The sequence below is a fragment of the Palaemon carinicauda genome, chromosome 36 (assembly GCF_036898095.1).
Source record: "Palaemon carinicauda isolate YSFRI2023 chromosome 36, ASM3689809v2, whole genome shotgun sequence".
Lineage (NCBI taxonomy): Eukaryota > Metazoa > Arthropoda > Malacostraca > Decapoda > Palaemonidae > Palaemon > Palaemon carinicauda.
In genome coordinates, this window is record NC_090760.1 from 43,808,326 (window position 1) to 43,834,250 (window position 25,925).

Genomic DNA, 25,925 nt, shown 5'->3' on the forward strand with positions numbered 1-25,925 from the left:
AACCAAAATGTAGGGAAGTGAAGGAAGAAGACTGAATAAAAGTGTAAGAAAATGGTTGAAGAAGTCGAATGAAATATTTGGTGCTGTGCCCATCCTGTTAACTATTTGATAGAGTAAAATATGTGGATATATATATATATATATATATATATATATATATATATATATATATATATATATATATATATATATATATTTATATATATATATTTATATATATATATATATATATTTATGTGTATATATATGTATATATATAGATATATATAGATATATATATATATATATATATATATATATATATATATATGTATATATATATATATATATATATATAGATATATATATATATATATATATATATATATATATATATATATATATATATATTTATATATAAAGAGGTAGTAAAATAGTTAACAGGGAAATTATGTATCGAATTATTTTGAGGCGGTTTGGTCATGCAGACAGCATTGAAGAAACTAGTTTAGTAAAACTAGTTCATGATTCATATATACAACGAAGTATAAAGCCAAGAAGGCAAACAAGTTTAAGAGATGGCATAAAATATGCATTAGAAATTTATGGCCTTTATATCCAGCCAGTTCAAAAATGAGTAGGTTCATTCAAACAACATTCGATGGATGATTGAGTTGCAGTGATGAACAACAAGTAGGCTGGATTATTACTTTGCGACTGACATCGGTTTCTAGTCCATTGTTCCTGGGAGTTTTGAATTCAAAGTAGCTGCAAATGTCCAAGAAGGAACACAGAACCCGAACATGACCTGACCTCCACATTATTTGTTATTTTACCTGTGGTAAAGGTAGGCGTCTGATGCTGGGTTCGTCTTTATTCTCACTTCGTTAATCTTTAGCAATTTCTTTTTCATATCACTAAAGTATTTTCAGTATAATATATTTTGTGTGTTTTTTTTATTTTTTTTAATTATCAGTAATGTAAAGTTTAAATTCTTACCATTGAAATAACATTGAAATATAAAATGTTTTCGTATTCTAGAGTATCATTATTGTAACATAGAACGGGTAACATATTTAGAAATGAGAAATATTATCTAGTGAGTGACATCATTCCCTGTTAAAATGATTAGTGAATCATATGAGGTCAGAGATACCTATATTTTGCATTGGCAAGAAGCAGTGTTCCTTCATAATAGATTGTAGGGTTACTTTTGGTAAAAACATGAATCACTTGAGAGTGTTCTATCCAGAGTTGATCGTAAGGAGGTATTCAGTACAAATAACATAAATAACTAAATCTCTCTCTCTCTCTCTCTCTCTCTCTCTCTCTCTCTCTCTCTCTCTCTCTCTCTCTCTCATAATTCCTGTCATGTGTGAACTATGAAGATAAGATGACAGAATAATCCGATTCGCACGGAAATCTAATGCTTGAGCTTGTTTTCAAGTGTCGTTTGCGACCGTCGCTTCCCATGAGTTTTGGTGTAGTTGACCTGAAAGGTCATATTTTTTGACTTACACTATAAACAGTGCAAAAAGAATTAATGTCATAGATACTAGGCGATCGCAAAAATAACTCCAGAATGTCCAAGAGATTCAAGGTCTAGAATCGGGTTTCTTTTTTAGCTCTATTCTTAGCTTTACATTCATAAGAATAATCAGGCCTTAAATCCCAAAACTAAGGAATTTCTAAATAAACCTAAAGCCTTTGAGGTTCTCATGACATCTGCTGTAACAGGTAGAAACTTATGAGGCACAGATACATGCACAAAATTCAACAAACGATATGATTTGTAATGATGCTTTTATTTACGTCTACTTAAATTTAGCAGTTCATTTTTTTTTCTGCTTATTACCTTTTAGGTTTTTATGAATAACCGGATAACCTTTTTTAAGTATTGAATCAAATTCAATAAATGGTCGATTATATAATTTTAGAAATAAATATGGTAAAAATTTTGAATTGACAGTGAGGATTTAAACCAAAGACAAAGAAAACTATTGAGTTTAATAAGTGAAATTATAAATGTTGAACTGGCGTTTCTCGTCTTGAGAGGAAATCACCCGAAAAGCTGTCTTCGGATGTATGCACCACTTCCTCTCCACAGTAACTCATCTACCATATGTAAAGGACCTAAAATAATAATAAAAAAGAATTTACACCTCTTGAAAAAATCAATTTAACGTAAGAAATTAATCGACAAATTTAACGTGAAGGGAATGAAATTCAGCAAGCTAGCTTCGTGAAAACGTAAATTTCGTAAATGAACACTCGTTACTAAATAAGAAAAACAATATATAAATTACGTTCGTAGTTAATCTTAGTCAAAATGAAACACTATTGGTTTACAAACCAAAGGCACAAGTATAATGGTAATTACAATGCTAAAATCCTTTACTTTAATTTTTTTGACGTGTTGGCGACCATAATTTAAACTATAACAAGCGTAAATTATATCTAAGAAACAGATCAATCCTATTGAGCCTGCATAAGGTCTCTCAACTGACTTACGTTTCTTTAGATCCTGGTCTTTCGTGGATAGATGATAAGTCCAGTTGCTCGTGTTGCTTCTCTCCGAACATGAAGTCCCATCGCTCGGCCTAGGTGGAGTTTATCGCTCCATGACACTGGAAATCTTCAGTGTAAAAAAATTGTCAGAAATCTCCTTTCCGGACTGCTTTCTGTGTTGGTCTCTGACTCTACCCCGCTGGGAATCTGTCTTACTGGAATCTGTCCTCTTTGGATTCTGGACCGCTGAATATAAATACTCAAAAGGCACAGTGAGTGGATATTTAACTGTCAAACAGTCAGTTTAAAGAACTATTCAGGCTCAATAGTAAACAGTCGGAAATTATCCTATAATCATAAAACAAATTACCATTAAACAAATGCCCATAGTTCCAACCACCACCAAAGTAAACAAAAGACACAATGTACTTTTCAATACAAACAAAAATATACGAAAAGCATAAAGATATTTCTTTACACTCCACACCAAGGGTTGTACATTTAATTTTTTGTTAAATGTAGAACTCTGGAATAACTAGGAAAAATTTCAGCCTTTTCTTTTACATTCCAGGCCAAGGGTTCTACATTTATATCCTTAGTAAATGTAGGACTAATCCCAAATTATATATGAATATATATATATATATATATATATATATATATATATATATATATATATATATATATATATATATATATATATATATAATTGTGAAATGAGCAAAATTATGTACAATTAATAAACCCAACTATGTACAGTTATGTTCCTGAAAGGTTCCTCAAATGTCACTGATCATACCTCGAGTCTTTTGCATGCTTTGCAGAGCAGCTTTCCTCTTGGGCCTCTCTTTATTCTGAGGCTTATCTTCCCCCAGGTTTGCCGTGGGATCGGTAGTATTAACAGAAATATGATCTGTCAATGTTTTAATATTTGATTGTGACATTTCCTTGCGCGTTAATATAGGGATTAAAGATGTGACGTGTCGTCGAACCATCTCCCTGTTTTTACCTTTAAGCAGAACAGCGTCAGTTACTTCATCAAGTACGTTAGTTTCAACGTCTTTAACAACTGCCAATGGGAAATTGGTAGGTTTGCAATTCTCCTCTTTTATCAGTACAATGTCCCCTACCTGTAATTTTTTGTGGGTAACCGGCTTATATCTACTTTTATCATTGACAGCCTGAGTCATCAAATTATTCAAAAATTCTGCATTGTAGGTTTCTATCAAATGTGTGCGCACTTTCTTCAGTTTCTCATAACTTGTTCTTATGGTATCAATAGGGTCAGTGTTTAAAGACCAATCAGGATCATTGCTAGTGGGAAGCGGCTCCATGGCTGGAATAAGATTCAAAGATATTAAGTCCAAGCCATGTATTAACTTCTCTGGGGTAATAGGGTCTGGAATTACGTCATCACTGGTATCTCTTAGACCTTCCGAGAAAGCAATAGGCCTTCGATTAACCAGGTGAATAGTTTGTGAAACCACAAACTCAAAATCTCTGTATTGAAGAACATTTTTCTTGATTGAGCAATGAAGCAACTGACGGACCATCTTCACACATACTTCTACTAATCCCCCAAGAGGATGATGGCCTTTAAAATATTGCTCAAATTTTAATGGACGTACTCCTTGTTCTTCAAAAAAATTCTGGGTTTCTGGATCATTCAGAAAGTCAGTAATTATGTTAGCTCCTGCAACTAAGGATGAACCAAGATCAGATAAACATAATTCAGGCACTCCATATTCAAATGAATGAAGCTGTAAAGCTCTAATGAACTCACCTGAGGTCATGTCAAGACAAACTTTTAAATTAATAGCCCTCGACCAAAGGCAAGTTATGCAAAGAATCCAGACCTTCACCTTTTTGCCATTGTAAAGTACAAAGTAAGGGCCTATGTGATCTATGAATATTGTACGAAAGGGAACACTAGGTGGTTCTTGTCTGAATAACCTGTAGGGAGATTGATTTAGTTTAATAGCTCTCTGCTTCAGTTTTCTACAAAGTATGCACTCTTGCAGGATGCGTTTCACAACAGAGAAACAGTGTGGAATCCAAAATTGTCTTCTTAATTCAGACAAAACCTTGTAACAGCCTGAGTGATACATTTTCTCATGCAAATCTAAAACAATTAATTTTGTGATGTAGCTATTCTTAGGAAGCAAAACAGGAAATCTGTAATTCTTATCATTTTTCCATCTTGAGAATTTGCTTTTCACTCTTAGAATTCCCTCATTATCAGGATATACATTGAGTTGATTAACAATGTTTGGGATATCTTTAACGAACTTAGAATCACTGTCGAAATACCTGAATATCTCGGGAAAATAAACGTGCTGTTCTGTTCTAATTATGTAATTCATTGCCCTGGCATACAAGTTTTCGTCAAGAACTCTCATGTTTCCATACCTCTCAGGATACCTGGAGTAAAGTTTGCATTTTAGGCTCCCAATAAACTTAAACACGTACCTATGAACAGATACAAGCCTAGACAAACTGGAAAACTTGTTCAGAGTCACTAAGTGCTCCGGTTCTCCCTTACCGGTTGCACCAGTCGTAATTTGGCCGGATTTGAAAGACCTAGAACACCCGCCTGTTGAAGCTAAATGTTCTGCACATTCCTCTTCGGTGGAGCCGAAATTAATTTGATTATAATTCTTCGGAAAAACATCCACTGGTTTTGCCCTGGGGTTTGGTACAATGATATTGATTATATCACTGCGACTTGAATAGAAGTTAACAGATTCTTTCAAAAACATTGGCCCAGAGAGGAAATTAGACTTAACGGTAGTTTTATATGATGCTACACGAGTGACAAGGTCTGCTGGATTTTCAATACCTGAAACAAATTGAAATCTTATAGGATGCGTTTCACACAAGGTACTTAAATGTTCTAACCTATTACGAATAAAGGTGCTGTGTTTATGCATCTTATCTAATTTATAACAATAGGAATTAATCCAGGATAAGGATACTAAGCTATCAGAAAACAAATAGAGTTCTTTGATGTTGATTACTTCAACACATGAGGGGCCAGTTAATTCCTTATAGGTATCTATTAACACTTCTGCACCCAAAGTAATGGCCTGAAACTCAAGGGAAGGCATGCTCTTGTCAGATAATTGCTTATTCACAAAACGGTTCTTGGCTAGAACAAAGTTCACTTCTAATGACTGGATATCCTGAATAAAGATAACAGTTCCGTATATATCCTTACTGCTATCGGTAAAGGCAATCAGTTTATATTCTCCATTTCTCTGGCCAACAAATCTTCTAATTCCGAGGCTGGGAGAGGAATTTGCTTGTCGACATATGTTTTTCCATTCTTTAATTTCTGCATCCGGTAATTTGGAGTCCCAGGTACAGGACGAATCACATTGTAATTTATGTAGAAAGAGCCGTGCTCGATTTAGAAGGGGCAAAGTAAAGCCAAATAGATCATAGTGACTGGCAATAGTTTTCAAAACATTCCTCTTTGTATTTGCCTCACCATCTAAAACTAGAGGCTTAGTGGATATGGTATCATCAACTCGATCCCATAAGAGCCCCAATAATTTGACTGATCTGCTAGTTTTCTCTCCAGAGCTGTTATCAATTTCCTCTTGAATTTCAGTATCATTTGTTACAAACTGCTGAAGATAAAATTTATAGGGCTCAAATATTCCTTTTAACTCTTGAAAGGCCCACTTCAATTTTTCACTATTATTTGCAGTAATACTGCCATTATCCATATATATTAATGAATAAATGTGTCTTTTAAGCAAATTTACCTGGTCATCATCATCAGTATCAATCATCAAAATCTTATAAAGTCCAAGTAATAATATGCAAGGGGAACAAACAAGACCAAATGGAAGTCTTAAGCTACGATATGCAACAATACTGTAATCTTCTTTTTGTACATTACGATGCCATAGAAAAAGTAACTTGCTGGAATCTAGATCAGAGAGGCATATGTTGAGAAAGGCTTTTTTAATATCAAAACACAGGAGTTTGGAATCAAAGCGTAGCTGTAATAAAGCTGTGGTGATCTTTTGGTTTAAACAAGGTCCACTCAACATGGCTTGATTGTGACTCATGGTTACTCCCTGTGAAGGATTATTTTCACATAAATTAGATAAAAATACTACTCGACATTTTGTAGTGTCACGTTCTGGTTTAAATACTGCCATGTGGGCCAAGAAACTGTGATTTGGATTTTCCTCCAAGTACTGATCAAGGTTGTCAATTCTTTCTATAATGCCTTGTTCAGATTGCTCTCTAAAGCATTGGTCGATTAATTTCAACTTTACTCCATCACCCTTAGAGTATCTTTGGAAATTTGAATTTAGAATTTTAGTAGCTAGAGTTTTATTTTGCCCTAGCAAATGTTTCACTTTGTGATTCCAGATTAGTGGCATAATTAACCTGCCGTCTTCATTACGCCTTGTATTTTGAAGAACATAATTTATTATTCTTTCGTTTTCAACTACCTTACCGGGAAATATTTGCGTGTCATAATTCAAGGTATCTGTACAACATTTATCAAGGATCTCTTGAGTAGCTCTTTCCAAGGAAGCATAATTGATTCTCCCAGCATCGTTCACTATTGCTATCCTGCCTTCACTTTCTGTCCGATCATCACAATCTAGGAGAGGATCTAAAGAATTATGACTTGAAAGGGCAAGATCCTCACATGTATACATAGGCAGTTCAGCTTTTGTCTTTTCTTCCGCAAAACAAGGAGGGAGGTGCTTCAAATTGCTCCTAATTTGATCTGTGTTACCCACTAGCATTACACCTGCGGCAGTCAAGGAATAAACCGACGGTGCATCATTCTCATTACCCCCAAATGAAACTGTTGTTTCAGGAAGACAATAAGCAAAATTTGACCCTAGAATAAAATCTATGTTATTAATTTCATCTTTTCCATCCTTCAAGAAGTCATCAGCCAAGGAATATCCCCTGTTCATAAATTCCCGAACAATTTTCTGCAAGCCAGGCAATTTCAATGAAGTGTGAATAGATGGCACACCCGTTGCTTTAATCTCGTAAATATGATCTCCAATCGTCAAAGGCACTTTGTAAGACTTAATATGATAAACTTTGTTAGAGTTAAATCCATTGATTTTGATTCTGAGATCAGAATTTATGACAGGCAAGTTTTCATACTTTGCCCTCTCCTCTAATATGAAGTTTGACTGACACCCGCTGTCCCTCATGCAACGAATCTTTGTCTCTCCCTGAAGGATGCAAGAAAAGGTAGGAAGTATTGCGTGGCTACAGTCTGTGACTTTGAACGACTCAGAAAATTTCTCCACAAATATCATGCTTGAATTACTCTCCTTCACAACTCGATCACTTTTAGAATTTTCCTTTTTTAATTTAACATTACTTTGACCACTATCCCTCAAGACTCCACTCCTTTCTTGGCCCATGCATAGAAATCTGAAGTGCCAAGCGCCACAATCGCAACGTTTCCGGAAGTGAAATTTGCAGGTATCCTCATTATGATCCAACCTGCCACATTTTATACAAGCCTTCAAATTTCTTAGCTTGTTGATTTTTAACCTAGGTTCAGGATACTTTTCACATTTGTGAATGGGATGTGAGGAGTCACCATCCTCATTACATAAAGGACACACTTTGAAAACGTTCAGTGACGGGCCTGTTTGGTAATCAACATTTGCAGCAAAACTTGTAGCTCTCTTAGGACAAAGTTCTCTTGCTTTCTGCTTAATTTTATACTGTCGTTGACTGGTTAAATACCTTTCAGTGGCTTCAAAAAATTTATCTGCTATCTGATTCAAAGATGGCCTGGTTTCGTTGGTGATATGAATTAAATGAGATTGGAAGTTCTCATTTAAACCATGCCAGGCAAAATACTGTAAAATATCTTCTGAAGTTATTTTTAAAGCGCTAATGGATCCGCAAATAGAATTAATTTTCCCTATGTACTCAAACGGTTCTGTATTGTAATCAAGTTTCAGATTCGACATTTGTTTGATGACATTGAATTTTCTAGTGACGGGAGAGGCTAAAGCATTCAACAAAAGATCTCTTGCTACGTTATAAGAATGCTGTATGCTATCCAGGGAATTTATCAAAGACAAGGCACGCCCTGAAATTTGCTGTTTCAAAAGTAAGAATTTATCGTAGTCAGAATAATTGAAGCGTTTCGTCGTATCTTCAAATTGCTGAAAAAAACCTAATAAGATCCTCTCCCTCTTCACTTTTGAATTTAGGTAAAGGGGCAGTTGCGCTCTTAAGCATGCTGTTCAATGTGCTTCCAGAAACTTCCAGACTGGAATGATTTGGACTGGATGTAGCTAGATGAGACAGAGTAGACAAACATTCATTGATCCTATCTTCATACTTACAACATTCTTCAATTTCTATATCATTTTCAGCTATGGCTTTCGTCTCATCCTCTGAGTTTAATTCCCATTTCAGGGTTCGAATGACCGAGTCGGCCTTTTCAAGCTCATCCTGGAGTCTTTTCAATTTACTAACAAGGCAGTCTCTCTCCCGAGGAGTGTTATTACCAAAACTGTCTAATTCAGAATGAATACGGTTGACCTGTCCTCGATAGTTAGCCCTGGAGCTAATCAGAAATTTCAAATCTTTTGACATGCCTGCGATCCCCTTACCAACCTAATGAAATGAATATAATTTAGAAAGTCACAAATGACTCATTCAAAAAAAATTGAACTAGACTTCCCGACAGAAACTGCTCAAGGGGCACAATGAAAAGTCGTTAAGACCTCTAAGTAAAAGTAACCAGTTGTTAACAACAACCCTAAATCACCAAAACAATTTCGAATGGCCGAGCGGATAAGAAAACAAAGGACGGAGAAACGGCAACAACTAGCAAATAACCAACAAGTCCCTGTTCGGGCGCCATATGGTAAAAATTTTGAATTGACAGTGAGGATTTAAACCAAAGACAAAGAAAACTATTGAGTTTAATAAGTGAAATTATAAATGTTGAACTGGCGTTTCTCGTCTTGAGAGGAAATCACCCGAAAAGCTGTCTTCGGATGTATGCACCACTTCCTCTCCACAGTAACTCATCTACCATATGTAAAGGACCTAAAATAATAATAAAAAAGAATTTACACCTCTTGAAAAAATCAATTTAACGTAAGAAATTAATCGACAAATTTAACGTGAAGGGAATGAAATTCAGCAAGCTAGCTTCGTGAAAACGTAAATTTCGTAAATGAACACTCGTTACTAAATAAGAAAAACAATATATAAATTACGTTCGTAGTTAATCTTAGTCAAAATGAAACACTATTGGTTTACAAACCAAAGGCACAAGTATAATGGTAATTACAATGCTAAAATCCTTTACTTTAATTTTTTTGACGTGTTGGCGACCATAATTTAAACTATAACAAGCGTAAATTATATCTAAGAAACAGATCAATCCTATTGAGCCTGCATAAGGTCTCTCAACTGACTTACGTTTCTTTAGATCCTGGTCTTTCGTGGATAGATGATAAGTCCAGTTGCTCGTGTTGCTTCTCTCCGAACATGAAGTCCCATCGCTCGGCCTAGGTGGAGTTTATCGCTCCATGACACTGGAAATCTTCAGTGTAAAAAAATTGTCAGATATCTCCTTTCCGGACTGCTTTCTGTGTTGGTCTCTGACTCTACCCCGCTGGGAATCTGTCTTACTGGAATCTGTCCTCTTTGGATTCTGGACCGCTGAATATAAATACTCAAAAGGTACAGTGAGTGGATATTTAACTGTCAAACAGTCAGTTTAAAGAACTATTCAGGCTCAATAGTAAACAGTCGGAAATTATCCTATAATCATAAAACAAATTACCATTAAACAAATGCCCATAGTTCCAACCTCCACCAAAGTAAACAAAAGACACAATGTACTTTTCAATACAAACAAAAATATACGAAAAGCATAAAGATATTTCTTTACAATAAATGTTAAAGCTCATGCAAAATCTGGAAAAAGGTGAATCAAGAACAGCAACAGGGTCGCTGTAATTCAAATTAACTGGAATACACAAAAAAAAAAAAAATTGTATCCATGTGTGCAAAAGATGCAATGTACGAGATGAATAGCTGGCGCGATTTTTGTTGAAAAGAAATAGTAATGTGTGTTTGTGTGTGTGTGTTTTTGTTTGTGTTTACGCATTATATTGGATGTAGGAGATTTCAATATCAATTTAGTAACTGTTTTTATAACAATACTCCATTATACACGTGCATCCGTGCCTTTAAACCAAGCACGTTTTCAAAAAGATATTTCTATTTCTCTACTATTGATAAATACGTACACTAATAAAAGTTGAGCTTAGCTTACTCTCTTGTGTTTGTATTGTCAACAAAGTCAATCTTAGGATAAGAATATATTTCAAAAAGAAATCAGGGCAAATGTTAAGGACCAATCTCAGAACAAGAAAATTCAATCTTGGATTATACGATTTTATCTCTCTCCCAACTAACTTCCTTCCCGTCCACTCAGAGTTATGAACCTCCTGAGGACTGATTGGAATTAAAAAGGACGTAGACAACCATCTCCAGCTCTCCTTAATCTCGACACTTTCCTCCTATTTTAGATACTTGACTTGCTTTCCATCTGCCTTGAGAAGGTTATTTTGTTTTGCCCTCTTCCTTTTTTCTCCATTTGAACTTTCTTGGCCAGCAAGTGTTTTCAAAAGGAAACTTTAATGTCTCGCTTGTCTGTTAGTTTCTTGATGTGTCTAAACACCTTAGATTAAATGAAAATTTTTTTATCATTCCAGGAGAATATATTCTATAGATGACCCATTCCATAAGCTCCAATAATCTACCACATGGACTCATTTTCGCCATTTCCTGATGTCCAGTCGGTTACACATGATTTCTCCCGCCCCTGCTGAGTATATTTTGTAAGTAAACTCTGTGGTAATAATAATAATAATAATAATAATAATAATAATAATAATAATAATAATAATAATAATAATAATAATAATAAGTTTCATCGAAGATAGTCGCTGTCTCAGTAGCGTTAATTTTACAGTTGAGCTTTTTTATAGCTTGCATTTTTCTTCTGTTTTCAGTACTGCATTCTGGCAGTAACTATATGATATTTTAATCCAGCCATACACGCAGAGGACTGGCCGTAGGGTTTGACCTGCTGGACTGGAGTAGCACTCCTGTCCTGTGAAAAATCCCTTCACTCGCTACGGATTTGGCTGCTTAGTTCAAGAGGACTGTGCTCCCAGAATTACATGGCTACGTTTTTGGCACTTTTGTACAAAGTTTGGCACATTTCTGGATATCAAATACAATTGGTACAATTAATTTTGAAAATGCTAAATTTTGGTACATGATACTTTGTTTAGTTTTCTACTTATTATAACTATGAAATCTGACTTGAAATAATATGAAGAAACGTGATAGGCATTCTCTATAGGCTTCTGTTATTATTATTATTATTATTATTATTATTATTATTATTATTATTATTATTATTATTATTATTATTATTATTATTAGCCAAGCTACAACCCTAATTGGAAAAGCAAGATACTATAAGCCCAGTGAGGAAAGGAAATAAGGAAATAAACAAATGATAGGAATAAATTAACAATAAATCATGCTAAAAAGAGTAACAATTTTAAAACAGATATGTCCTATATAAACTATTAGCAGAGTCAAAAACAGATATGTCATATATAAACAATAAAAAGACTCATGTCAGCCTGATCAACATAAAAACATTTGCTACAACTTTGAACTTTTGAAGTTCTACTGATTCAACTACCCGATTAGGAAGTTTATTCCACAGCTTGGTAACAGCTGGAATAAAACTTCTAGAATACTGTGTAGTATTGAGCCTTATGATAAAGAAGGCCTGGCTATTAGAATCAACTGCCTGCCTAGTATTACAAACAGGATAGAATTGTCCAGGGAGATCTGAATGCAAAGGATGGTCAGAGTTATGAAAAATCTTATGCAACATGCATAATGAACTAACTGAACGACGGTGCCAAAGATTAATATCTAGATCAGGAATAAGAAATTTAATAGACCGTAAGTTTCTGTCACACAAATTAGGATAAGAATCAGCACCTGAACACTAGACAGGAGAACAATACTCAAAACAAGGTAGAATGAAAGAATTAAAACACTTCTTCAGAATAGATTGATCACCAAAAATCTTGTAAGATTTTCTCAATAAGCCATTTTTTTGTGTGATTGAAGAAGACACGGACCTAATGTGTTTCTCAAAAGTAAATTTGCTGTCGAGAATCACACCTAAAATTCTTAAAGACTCATACAAATTTAAAGAAACATTATCAATACTGAGATCCGGATGTTGAGGAGCCACCGTCCTTGACTTACTTACAATCATACTTTGAGTTTTGTTAGGATTCAGCTTCATACCCCATGATTTACACCATTCACTAATTTTAGCTGAATCTCTATTAAGGGATTCACCAATCCCAGATCTACATTCAGGGGATGGAATTGATGCAAAGAGAGTAGCATCATCTGCCTATGCAACAAGCTTTCCAGTTTACTTCAGATTTCATATAAATGTTAAATGAGTATGATCCATCAGGGACAGGCTGCCCAGTCTTCACTACTAATGAAATCAAGGCATGATCACATGTCCCAACTGGAGAACCAACCTTACTTGTTATAACGGCAGGGGAATCGGTGTATACGAGGTCCAAGCAGTTACCAGACCTTTGAGTAACTTCACTTATGATATTAAAGCTCTAAAGCCATAGCTTTTGTCCGGTACGAAGCTAACGTAGTACTTAATTCCCTTGAAGTCATTATAGGACTACCTTTTCTGTTTATCTTAATAATCCGAGACTCAAATGTCTCCTGGGAGAAATGTGCTAAAAGGATTTTTTGGCGCTCTCTGGAGATTATCTCATCCTGAAGCACAACTACACTTTTTATTAGGCGTACTTGATTTTTCCGTTAGTTTATAGACATTTGAAAAGTGTTGTGTTTTTCTAGGTAGAGAGAAAATGTGGCAGAGAACATAGGTTACAAAAATATAATTATCGGCAGCTACTTATTTATCATATATCCAATTTTAGATCCTCTTTTTTTCCCATGAAGAGTATTCATAACAGTTAATCAGAATATTCAATTAATTTTCCATTATATCAGAATCGGTTCATTTTCAGAGAACAAGATACTATTGCATGAATAAGATAGCATATTTTATGGTTTTATAGACAAAATAGGTTATGAAAAACGAAATGTAATTCAAGTAAATCATAACTTGATAAATAAAAATGAGGAGAAACCGTGAAATAGAGAGCAATGAAATGAAAAATATTACAAAGTTTTTAAGGAAATGGATAGTATGACAGACGGAAATTTCAAACAATAAAAAGGAATAAATAGAAGTTACTTTTCCGATAAAATTACTGTATTAAAAAATGTCATAAGAGGTAGTGAATAGGAATGACAGATTTCTATTACTTTTAATGAAAAAAAATAATCAAATGATATGTGTAATATATGCAAAATATAAAGGAATAAGTAAAAAAAAATGTAAAAATAGATAAAGTCTCGAAAGTAATGATATAAATTGTAAGAATTGGCCACTAGTCATAACAATTATAACAATAAATAGTCTCGATTGTGAAATTTAATCAGTTTATCATTATATTATAAAAAGCCCTCTGGTCAAAGAATAAAGTATGGTTGTCTAATGATAATGGATGGGCCAAAATAGAATAGGTGAATCAGCCCAGTCGCCATTCTATTCCGTCCCCACATACACAAAAGATTTGCGGGGATAATGCCAATATCGGAGAGACTGGACAGTCCAGTCAAACATGCTAAAAGGATGACAGGACAGGCTAGTCGTGCCGGGTTTATCCTGTTTACCCCACATACACATTAAGAATTGGCCGGTTCATGCCAATCTCGGTCAAATTACCGAGCCAGTCCTCTGCGTGTATGGCCTGTTTTAGTCATTTGTAAGGCAGAGCTAATTGCTTAGAAAAAGTCTGTAATTTTATTAAAAGTAAAATTGTCGTGATTGGTATAATTAAAGTATGTCTGCTACGCATTACAAGAGGGCGCTGAGTGTCCCCTCTTATCATTAGAAGAAACCTGGATAAGGGCCTAAGGGATGGTAAGCAGGCTCCTTATTTACGTCATAGCTGGCTCCTCACATTAGCCATAGGTCGCTGATTGGTCTCTCGTGAGCAGTCCATATCTGGTCTGGGAAGAAGCTGCTGCCTGGGCTGGGGCACTCACTGGGAAAGTCTCCGTCGCAGTCAAGTTGATATTCAGCTCATAATTGTTGGAGTTTGCTGGAGTCAGGGCTTGGGTGGGCCCAGCCATACTCCCAGAGCAACACGCTGATTGGCCAACACACTGCCTGAGCAATAATCGGAGTTAGGCAAATTTTTCAGCCACCCATATTCCATATTTTGGGAGTACAGAGCTGCTTGCTGATTGGCTAAGTCCCTCATTGGGAGAGTCTCAGTCCCAAGCAAGCTACTCGGCTGCTCATCTCCACTGAAACTTTCGTTGTTCCTGTGGCAGGAGGGAAGGAGGAACATCTCCTGGGGTGTGTTCAAGGTAGATTTCTCTTGTTGGATGAGCAGGGCCCCCAGGATACTAAGCCTCCTGCAGTCTGGCCACTTCCAATGATCTTTATATTCCTTATGACGTCCTCTCAAACCGTGTTCTTGTTGTGAGCAAGCTGGTAGGTCTTGATGGTTTTCTGTTGGATATGGCAGGAGAATCTTTTTGAGAGCCTCGTTATTGTCATTCCCAAGAAACGTCTGGGACATCCACGGACTGGACATTGATAGGAATAAACAAAGTTGGAACTCTTCAGAAAATCCTGCATAAGAGGGTCTGGGATATTTTGCATAGTGAGGGATCTGGTCTTCAGGGCCTGATAGTAAATGGTGGGGATGACGTTAGAGTCTTCTTGAATAGGGATGGCATGGTTCTTGATGATGTCCCTCATGGTCTTCTCATCCTGTTGATACTGGCTATGCATGATGTCTTTGTGGTATAAGTTGATACTATAGGGATAAGATATCCACGGTAATATGAGTTTGACACGAAGTATTCTGAAAAAGATTCTGGTCCAACGGCACTAGTTCTTTTGATAGAGTATAGAAGGCCTACGCTCACTGCTGTGCTCGATCTCGTACTAGTTGTCCATAGCACATTTGACCTCTCCATTGACATGCCTGTTGGAGAAGCCATTGTTAAGATGGACCTGGGTAATCCTATCTAGTTCCTGTGGGTCTCCATCAAAGAAGAACAATGTGAGAGAGCCTGACGAAGGTAGGTCCGTCTATTGGCAAAGCAATGGAATGCATATGCAGAAAATAATAATTTGTTTTTTAGTTTGTCATTTGGCTCCTAAAAGGTTTGGCTGCTTATGACGCCCTTCTTTCTACAAAGAAAGTCTGCAGATACTAAACATGAAGTTATTAGGATCAGTTTTAAGTTTAGTGATACTTCTCTCTAAATCCTGCTGACTCTCTTCTCGAGTATTTTTTCATGATCATTCTTTTTTTTTCTCCTTTTAACCAATATACAGTATTACAACGATCAGTAGCTTATAGACACAATCAGATCTGCAGGAATATAATCGTCATTGTATGTGAATGAGCCTTGAAAATTATTGCTTACTTGAGCATATAATATAACTCTCTACATCTATCTCATCTCCTAAATATATACTTGTGGTTGCTGAGTCTTTTAAGAGAAATCCAGCTTAAATTCTGCAAGGTACAAATTATGGGGGACCAGGTTACGTTTTAACAAAAGTTGATATACTGTTTACTTATTTGTACATGTAAGACATTGTATCTCCTTATCATGATCTTTTCACTAGGTTTTTAATTACAAACAATTCTTGTAAAATTTTATGTGTCGTATTTGACTGAAAACCCATGTTTTAATTCCACATAAAAGTATATTTGTAATGAAAATGTTTTATGTAAATTTTTTAGAAATCAGTTTTTCATGAGGAAATTTTTTTAATATTGCATATAATGTAGATTATTCCTAAACATATTGTATGAAATCAATATTTAGCACCATCATACAATCAGTTCTACGAAATTTTACCTGAATTCTATTTTGATCGTCCTTTTTTCAATAAACTTTTTGCCAGACTACACAACCCTACTCCCCTCTCCATACTAACCCCTGTACTAGATATGTAGTGGACTTTAGGTGTTGTCTTTTCTAAATTATATGAGGTTCAATACCCACCAGTTTTCAAAAAGGTTTATTCTGCCCGTAACCAAATTTTGGAATGATTATCTTATTCATTTTCTTCAGACTTGATAAAGCTACAGCGACATCTACAGATAGAGTATAGGGGGATAGGATAGGGGGGGGGGTACTATTATTTTGGAAGGATTTGGAGGGAAAAGAGTTAAAAAGAATTACAGTGGGAGGTGAAAGGTTGAGGATGACCCAATAGCTCTTTATTGTCGTTTTTTGTGGATTACCAGAAGGTGGCCTCCAAAGGACTTGTGTTTTCATGATCATTCCTTTTCTGTTACTTATCTATTTTTTTATTTTCATCTCTTTTTTTTTCAATATTCTGGATTTGGTTCGCCCCGCAAATGTTTTTGCTTTGAGGAGGTTGATATACAGTATATCCTGTATGATACTTTAGCTATCAATTATTATATCTATTTCACTTCTTTTATCAACCTTACTTTCTTTTATTGGCATTCATGTTTTTATAGTTTATTGTTAATTTTTAGTTTCCTTCTTCTTAATAAATATATTTTTCCGTTTGGAGATCTTTAGGCTTCCATCACTTTGAGTTACAACTGATAGTAATATCTATAAACAAATATTAGCTTGTATGTGTATGTGTGTGTTTTATAATAGCTACCAAATACTTATATGATGAAATCTTAATACAAATATTTCTAGATGTCAAGGGCTCAGATAATTCAATCGATGTAATACGATTTAAGACGTCAATTACTTTCGCTTCTGACATCACTAAAGTATACAGGATATCATCTAATCATATTATAATCGGGAAAAGCAGAAACCTCTTCTTGAGTATTTTTTCTATTGCCAAAGGATTTAAGTAAAATTCAATCATATCCAATAAAAAAACTCTTTATCCCTTGAACGATATTTCACTTAACTTTTAATGAAGATCCTCAAACATCTTTTCTCGCAACGAAGCCGGTTGTAAAAGTTCTGAAGTTTCCTCAATTTCCACTCCCAATTCAGAGGAAGAAGTTAAAAAGTTACGCTTATCGATTAACAATAAAAAGAAGTTATCTATAAATGAGCTAATACTATAGTATCCTGGTATATTACATCACGTCCTCTTCCTAATATTAGGTTGAGTTGGTCTTATTAAGTAAGGAAGCATTTTTTTTCAGAGATTACAAAGGTCATGGGATGCAAAGGAAGGTATTAGATTCCCTTTCCAATATCGATAGAATATCTCTATTGCATTAAGATTCCTATCTAAAGAAGATACCATATCTTTTCGTTACGGTTCCGAAGAAGAGCCGTAACAAAAATTCTCTTTATAGTGTCTTTTCTTATTATAGGTAGCTGTTTATGATGTTTCCTTTCACGTCGTGTACAATCCCTAGCATATATATATATATATATATATATATATATATATATATATATATATATATATATATATATGAATATATATGTATATATATATATATATATATATATATATATATATATATATATAAAGAGAGAGAGAGAGAGAGAGAGAGAGAGAGAGAGAGAGAGAGAGAGAGAGAGAGAGAGAGAGAGAGAGAGAGAGAGAGAGAGAGAGAGAGAGAAATACATATCTATCTATCTATATATATATATATATATATATATATATATATATATATATATATATATATATACATATATACATATATATATATATATATATATATATATATATAGATTAAAATTATTATTTGTAAAAGCAAGATATTGCAAGCTCAAGCAGGGTAAATAGCACAGTAAGGTATGGAAGTAAAGAAATTGCTAGAATAGTGTGCCTAATAACTCTAACCCAAGACAGTGAAAGACCATTCAGAGATTATGGCATTACCAATGACTAGAGAACAATAGTTTCATTTTGGAGTATACTTGTACTGTACTAGAAGACCTGCTTACCAGAGATAAAGAGTATCTTTTACCCTTACCAAGTGGAAAGCAACAACTGAACAATTACATTGCAGTATTTAACCCTTCGATTGAAGAAGAATTTTTTGGATATTTTTGTGTTACCAGGTGTATTTGGACAGAGGTGATTGTGTAAAAAACATGCAAGACTGAATAGTGTAGGCAAAGGAAAAAGGAGCCATAACAACGGAGAGATTCAATGTAGTATGATCTGGACAGTTAAAGAACCCAATAACTCTCTTATGGTATATATATATATATATATATATATATATATATATATATATATATATATATATATATATATATATATATATAACGGATTTTGAGCGAAGCGTAAAATCTATTTTTGGGTGAGATAGCCATGTCATCCTGATGGAAGTTCCTTCATTAGTAGATTCCTAGGTCATATGTGACTACAGTGATATATCCCAGAGAATTTATCAAAGGTATCCAGAATTCTAACTCCTAGAGCGATTATCCTTTAAAATTTTAAAAAGGGGATATCGCGTAAGGACGTATTCATCATCATCATCCATAGTCCTCAGCTATATTGGCTTGAGTCTTCTAGCTCTTCTTTTGCCTTGTGGAACACAGTTGAAAGTTTGGTGCGCTAATCTCTATCTACCCCTCATCATGATCTAATCCACATTTATTAATTGAGTAATCTTTCTTAAATAATGTAGTTTCATTTTTTATCTAATCCTGCCATTTCATTTCCAATGTTTTATTGAAGGATTTGCTTTTAAATCCTCAAAATATGTTGGATATTTATTCATTGTCATGCCAAGGATCATATTCATACAGTAACACATCTCTGAACTGATATATAGCCTAATATTCATATATAATTTCAGTTCGTTGGATTTTCAAATTTTACTTAACCTAATCTTTATCTGATTGTTTTTTTTTTAATTATCCATTAAACTCTAATTATAATTACCCTGTATTAGAGATCAATATTTTAATGATTCTACCTCATTAATCCTTTCTCCTTCCAATGATATTTTATCTTATATTGCATATTCCATTCTCATCATCTTTGTCTTTCTATTATTTATCTTGAGCACGACCTCTTGTGATATATTATGCATTCTGGTAAGCTATCTTTGTCAGTCCCGTGGCCTTATTAGCATATTCAAGGTCAGGTAATTTCCTGTTATCAATCCAGTCCAATTTTCCACCAGCAGCCCCAATTGTTCTACGAGATACACAATCCATAAGAAAGATAAACAACATAGGTGACAACACATTCCGATGTAATAGTCAACTATTTACCTGAAATTAATTTGACATGCCTCCATTATATTGAGTTTGCACTTGCTCTACTCATAAACAAGTTTAATCAAATTTACATAATTAAAAGGAATTCCATGAAAACGAAGGTCTCTCCACAAAATTGGTGGGTGCACACTATGAAAAGTTTTTCGTAGTCCACAAATGCCATCAAAAGTCAATTTCTATATTCTACACCTTACTGTTCCCATATCTTAGAAATAAAATTTTCTTCAGTAAAACTTCTACCTCTTTAAAATATTGCTTGATCATATCAGCATTTTCATCTATCTTTCTCTCTAGTCTCTACAGAATGAGCATATTATATATTTTCATGACAACGAACAGAAGTGTGATATATATATATATATATATATAAATATATACATGTTTGTGTTTACATATATATATATATATATATATACACATACATATATGTATATATATATATATATGTGTGTGTGTGTGTGTGGGTATATATATATATATATATATTTAGATATACACACACGTGTATATATATATATATATATGTGTGTGTATATATATATATATATATACATATATAGATATATATATATATATATACATATATATATATATATATATATATGTATATATATATATATATATATACATATATATATATATATATATATATAATATATATATATATATATATACATATATATGTGTGTGTGTGTGTGTGTGTGTTTAATCATGTGTCGAAATTAATCAGGAATTTAATGTAGAAACAATATATGTGATAGAAGCTCTCTAGAAATATTTTTTTTATATCAATGGGAAAATGTTCCTATCATGAAGAATATTAGCATACAGTGGAACCTCTACATACGAATTTAATCCGTTCCAGAACCAACTTCGGATGTAGAAATTGATCGGATGTCGAAACGAATTTTCCCATAAGAATACATTGAAATAGGATTAATCCGTGGTTGAGCCCAAAAACCTATGATAACTTCTTAATAAACTACTACACAATTTTCCCATGAGAATAATGAACACTAAATTAGATAATAGACATGTAAATAAGAAGAATAGACATGTAAATAAGAAGAATTAGCAAAAAATGATAAATAAGAAACGGGTTTTCAGCGTCACTTTACCTTAGAAACTCCAGCGCAGGTGTTGTTAGTCTTGCTACGCAGAGAGGAGACGGATGGGCGGCGAGGAGATAGAGAGGTTAACTACGATAAACGTACACTACCGTAACTTATTCTAACTTACACTAAGTGAACTTTAACATAACTTAGCTTTTTTTTTTTTTTATAATTTATATTTTTTTTTTTTTTACATTTTCTTTTTTTCTTTTTGATGATTAATTTTAATCACTTTCACTCTCTACACTTAAAATTGATTGAATTTTTTTCTCTTCACTCTTTGCTGTTTTCTTTGAACCACTTCCTTCCTCTTCATCACGAGTTTGCTTCGTAGTTTTTTTAAAGAAGCTATCGATAGAAAGTTGTTTGGTACAGCTTTTCAGAATGTTTCGAAAATAAGTTAGGGAAACATCATCAAACTGCGCAGCTACACGACAAACCTGCAATTTCTTTGGATGGTATTTGTCGATGAAGTCGACCACGTCTTGATATTTTCCTAACACCTCTTTTATTTGCGCGGAACTTATTGCAAGTTCACTCATACGGACGCCACGCTCATGCTTTTCAATAATTCCTTGCTTTACTTCTAAAGAAAGCATTCCCTTATTCCTTTTCTCACCACTACCACTACCACTTGCGAAACTAAGCCTATTAGGACCCATGATTTTCGTAAAATACCGTAAAAGGATGAATGTAAAAAATCACGATTAAAACACAATTAATAGCAGAACGCACAGGGCACAACCACATAAAGCCAACGAGAACAGAGGACTGACCCAAGCCACGCTAATTGAGGGTCCCTCCGAGGTTGAAGTGCTGCCTTCTATTGGCGGAAATAAAAAACACATCAGGCGCTATGAGCACCGACTACGCATACGAGTATTGTTTACTTCGGGTGTCGAAAAAAAAATTCGGGTGTAGAGTAGGAACGTGTTCGAATTGTACTTCGCGTGTCGAAAAATTCGGATACAACCGGTACGACGAAAATTGCTACTTCGTGTGTCGAAATAAAATTCGGGTGTAGAGTCAAAAATTTGCTCGAATTTTACTTCGGATGTTGGAAAATTCGGATGTAGATACGTTCGTGTGTAGAGGTTCCACTGTATAAGGATAAACATAATATCAAAGACTTTTAGGTTACAGAAAATTTAGTTGACATAAATAAATAGTATTGAAAATAAAAGACAACATATTTTTCAACATATGTTCTGCGCTTTTCAGGTAAACAGTCATCATAAATCATATATTCAACAAATAATGTTTTAAATTCACTGTATAATTTACTGAATTCTAGAATATTCTGCTTTTGTTTTCCTAAGGAAATGTTAACAATTGATACAAAATTTAAAGGTATTCTAAAATGAACCTTTCTAGTGAGAAAGTGTAAATTAAAGTTTATATTCTCGCCCCCTGTGGCCGCGGGGGCATAAAAACCATTAGAATAGCGCCAACGTTACCCCTGCGTGTCGTAAGAGGCGACAAAAAGGGACGGGACGAGGGGGCAGGGAACCCCCTCTCCTGTATAAAAATCCTACGAGGCATCAACAAAGAGATGGAGCTGGGGGGAGAGTGACTGCTCCCCGCACTCTAGTTTTGGGGTGTTTCAATGTGCGTGGATGTAGTACGATAGAGAGTAAAAGATGTGAGATTGGAAGTATGTTTAGAAGTAGAAGGATGGATGTATTGGCCTTGTGTGAGACAAAGATGAAAGGAAAGGGTGAGGTGATGTTTGGTGAAATGTCTGGTAGAGTGTCTGGGATTGAAAGGGGAAAAGCGAGAGAGGGTGTGGCGTTATTGCTGAATGAATGGATGACAGGTAAAGTAGTGGAATGGAAGGAGATATCATCTTGGTTAATGTGGGTAAGGGTTAGGTTGGGTAGGGAATGTTGGGCGTTTGTCAGTGAGTATGGGCCAGGTAGTGAGAAAAGTGAAGAAGAGCGCAATGAGTTCTGGAATGAATTAACTAGGTGTGAAGAAGGACTGGGTAGAAGGAATTATGTAGTTGTCATGGGTGACTTAAATGCTAGAGTGGGCGCTGGAGAGGTAGAAGGTGTCATTGGGAAGTATGGCGTACCAGGTGAAAATGAGAGTGGTGAGAGACTGGTAGATATGTGTGTTGAACAAGAGATGGTAATAAGTGCTAGCTTTTTTAAAAAGAAAGATAAAAATAAGTATACATGGGTAAGAGTGGCAAATGGAAGAGTAGTAGAAAGGGCATTAATGGATTAGGTGTTGATAACTAAAAGAATGTTTGGAAGATTGAAAGACGTGCACATGTTTAGGGGTATGGCTAACGGTATGTCTGATCATTTTTTGGTGGAAGGCAAATTAGTTGTAGCAAAAGAGTGGGGAAATAGAGTAGGTGGATGTAAAAGGGAGCTAGTGAGGGTTGAAGAGCTAATAAAACCGGGGGTAAAAAGTAAATATCAGGAAAGGTTGAAAATGGCATATGACGAGGTGAGAGTAAGAGAAACTGGTAATTTAGAGAAGTGGAAGTTAGTAAAAGAAAATTTTGTTGGGATTGCAAGTGATGTATATGGCAAGAAGGTTGTTGGAGGCAGCATGAGGAAGGGCAGTGAATGGTGGAATGAAGGAGTGAAGGTAAAAGTGGAAGAGAAAAAGAGGGCTTTTGAAGAATGGCTGCAGAGTAATAGTATAGAGAAGTATGAAAATAATAGAGAGAAAAATGTTGAAGTAAAGCGCAAGGTACATGAGGCAAAGAGGGCAGCTGACATGAGGTGGGGTCAGGGATTAGGTCAGTCATATGAAGAGAATAAGAAGAAGTTTTGGAAAGAAGTGAAGAGAGTAAGGAAGGCTGGCACAAGAATTGAAGAGACAGTGAAAGATGGAAATGGAAGGTTGTTAAAAGGAGAGGAGGCAGGAAAAGGTGGGCGGAATATTTTGAAAGTTTGCTGAATGTTGAGGATAATAGGGAGGCAGATATAATTGCTGTTCCAGGTGTTGAGGTGCCAGTGATGGGAGATGAGAATGAGAGAGAGATTACAATAGAGGAAGTGAGGAGAGCACTACATGAAACGAGAGTAGGAAAAGCTTCTGGTATGGATAGTGTGAAAGCTGAGATGTTGAAGGAAGGGGGTGTGACTGTACTTGAATGGTTGGTGAGATTGTTGATTATGTTTTTTGTGTTGTCAATGGTACCAGTAGATTGGGTTTGTGCATGTATTGCACCACTATATAAGGGTAAGGGAGATGTGCATGAGTGTTGTAATTCAAGAGGTATTAGTTTGTTGAGTGTAATTGGAAAAGTGTATGGTAGAGTAATGATTAATAGGATTAAGGATAAAACAGAGAATGCAATCTTGGAAGTACAGGGTGGTTTTGGAAGAGGTAGGGGTTGTATGAATCAGATTTTTACAGTTAGGCAGATATGCGAGAAATATTCAGCAAAAGGTAAGGAGGTGTATGTTGCGTTTTTGGATCTAGGGAAAGCATATGATAGAGTTGATAGGTAAGCAATGTGGAATGTGATGAGGTTATATGGAGTTGGTGGAAGGTTGTTGCAAGCAGTGAAAAGTTTCTACAAAGGTAGTAAAGCATGTGTTAGAACAGGAAATGAAGTGAGTGATTGGTTTCCGGTGAGAGTGGGGCTGAGAGAGGGATGTGTGATGTCGCCATGGTTGTTTAACTTGTATGTTGATGGAGTGGTGAGAGAGGTGAATGCTCGAGTGCTTGGACGAGGATTAAAACTGGTAGGCGAGAATGACCATGAATGGGAGGTAAATCAGTTGTTGTTTGCGGATGATACTGTACTGGTAGCAGACAGAGAAGAGAAGCTTGACCGACTAGTGACAGAATTTGGAAGGGTGTGTGAGAGAAGGAAGTTGAGAGTTAATTTTGGTAATAGTAAGGTTATGAGATGTACGAGAAGGGAAGGTGGTGCAAGGTTGAATGTCATGTTGAATGGAGAGTTACTTGAGGAGGTGGATCAGTTTAAGTACTTGGGGTCTGTTGTTGCAGCAAATGGTGGAGTGGAAGCAGATGTACGTCAGAGAGTGAATGAAGGTTGCAAAGTGTTGGGGGCAGTTAAGGGAGTAGTAAAAAATAGAGGGTTGGTCATGAATGTGAAGAGAGTTCTATATGAGAAAGTGATTGTACCAACTGTGATGTATGGGTCGGAGTTGTGGGGAATGAAAGTGATGGAGAGACAGAAATTGAATGTGTTTGAGATGAAGTTTCTAAGGAGTATGGCTGGTGTATCTCGAGTAGATAGGGTTAGGAACGAAGTGGTGAGGGTGAGAACGGGTGTAAGAAATGAGTTAGCGGCTAGAGTGGATATGAATGTATTGAGGTGGTTTGGACATGCAGAGATAATGGAAAATGGCTGTCTGCTAAAGAAGGTGATAAATGCAAGAGTTGATGGGAGAAGTACAAGAGGAAGGCCAAGGTTTGGGTGGATGGATGGTGTGAAGAAAGCTCTGGGTGATAGGAGGATAGATGTGAGAGAGGCAAGAGAGCGTGCTAGAAATAGGAATGAATGGCGAGCGATTGTGATGCTGCTGCTTCCTCCGGTGCCTTAGATGACCACGGAGGTAGCAGCATTAGGAGATTCAGCATTATGAAGCTTCATCTGTGGTGGATAATGTGGGAGGTTGGGCTGTGGCACCCTAGCAGTACCAGCTGAACTCGGTTGAGTCCCTGGTTAGGCTGGAGGAACGTAGAGAGTAGAGGTCCCCTTTTTTGTTTTGTTTCATTTGTTGATGTCAGCTACTCCCCAAAATTAGAGGAAGTTCCTTTGGTATATGTATGTATGTACTACTGAAAAAAAGGAAATTATTTTCGAAAAAAATCTCTCTCTCTCTCTCTCTCTCTCTCTCTCTCTCTCTCTCTCTCTCTCTCTCTCTCTCTCTCTCTCTCTCTCTCTCTCTCTCTCTCTCTCTCTCTCTCTCT

General features: G+C 35.4%; 1 protein-coding gene across 1 annotated transcript; it reads right to left on the minus strand.

Annotated features, from left to right (window-relative positions):
- Positions 1-3,207: 3,207 nt before the first annotated feature.
- LOC137628432 (uncharacterized) lies at positions 3,208-5,059 on the minus strand. Its single transcript, XM_068359586.1, has one exon. It carries the CDS (start codon positions 4,884-4,886, stop codon positions 3,267-3,269), a length of 1,620 nt encoding a protein of 539 aa, XP_068215687.1. The 5' UTR covers positions 4,887-5,059; the 3' UTR covers positions 3,208-3,266.
- Between the last annotated feature and the right edge of the window lie 20,866 nt (positions 5,060-25,925).

Coding starts and splice junctions, on each gene's coding strand:
- LOC137628432 (XM_068359586.1), bottom strand. CDS start 4,886: ATGAGAGTTCTTGACGAAAACTTGTATGCCAGGGCAATGAATTACATA.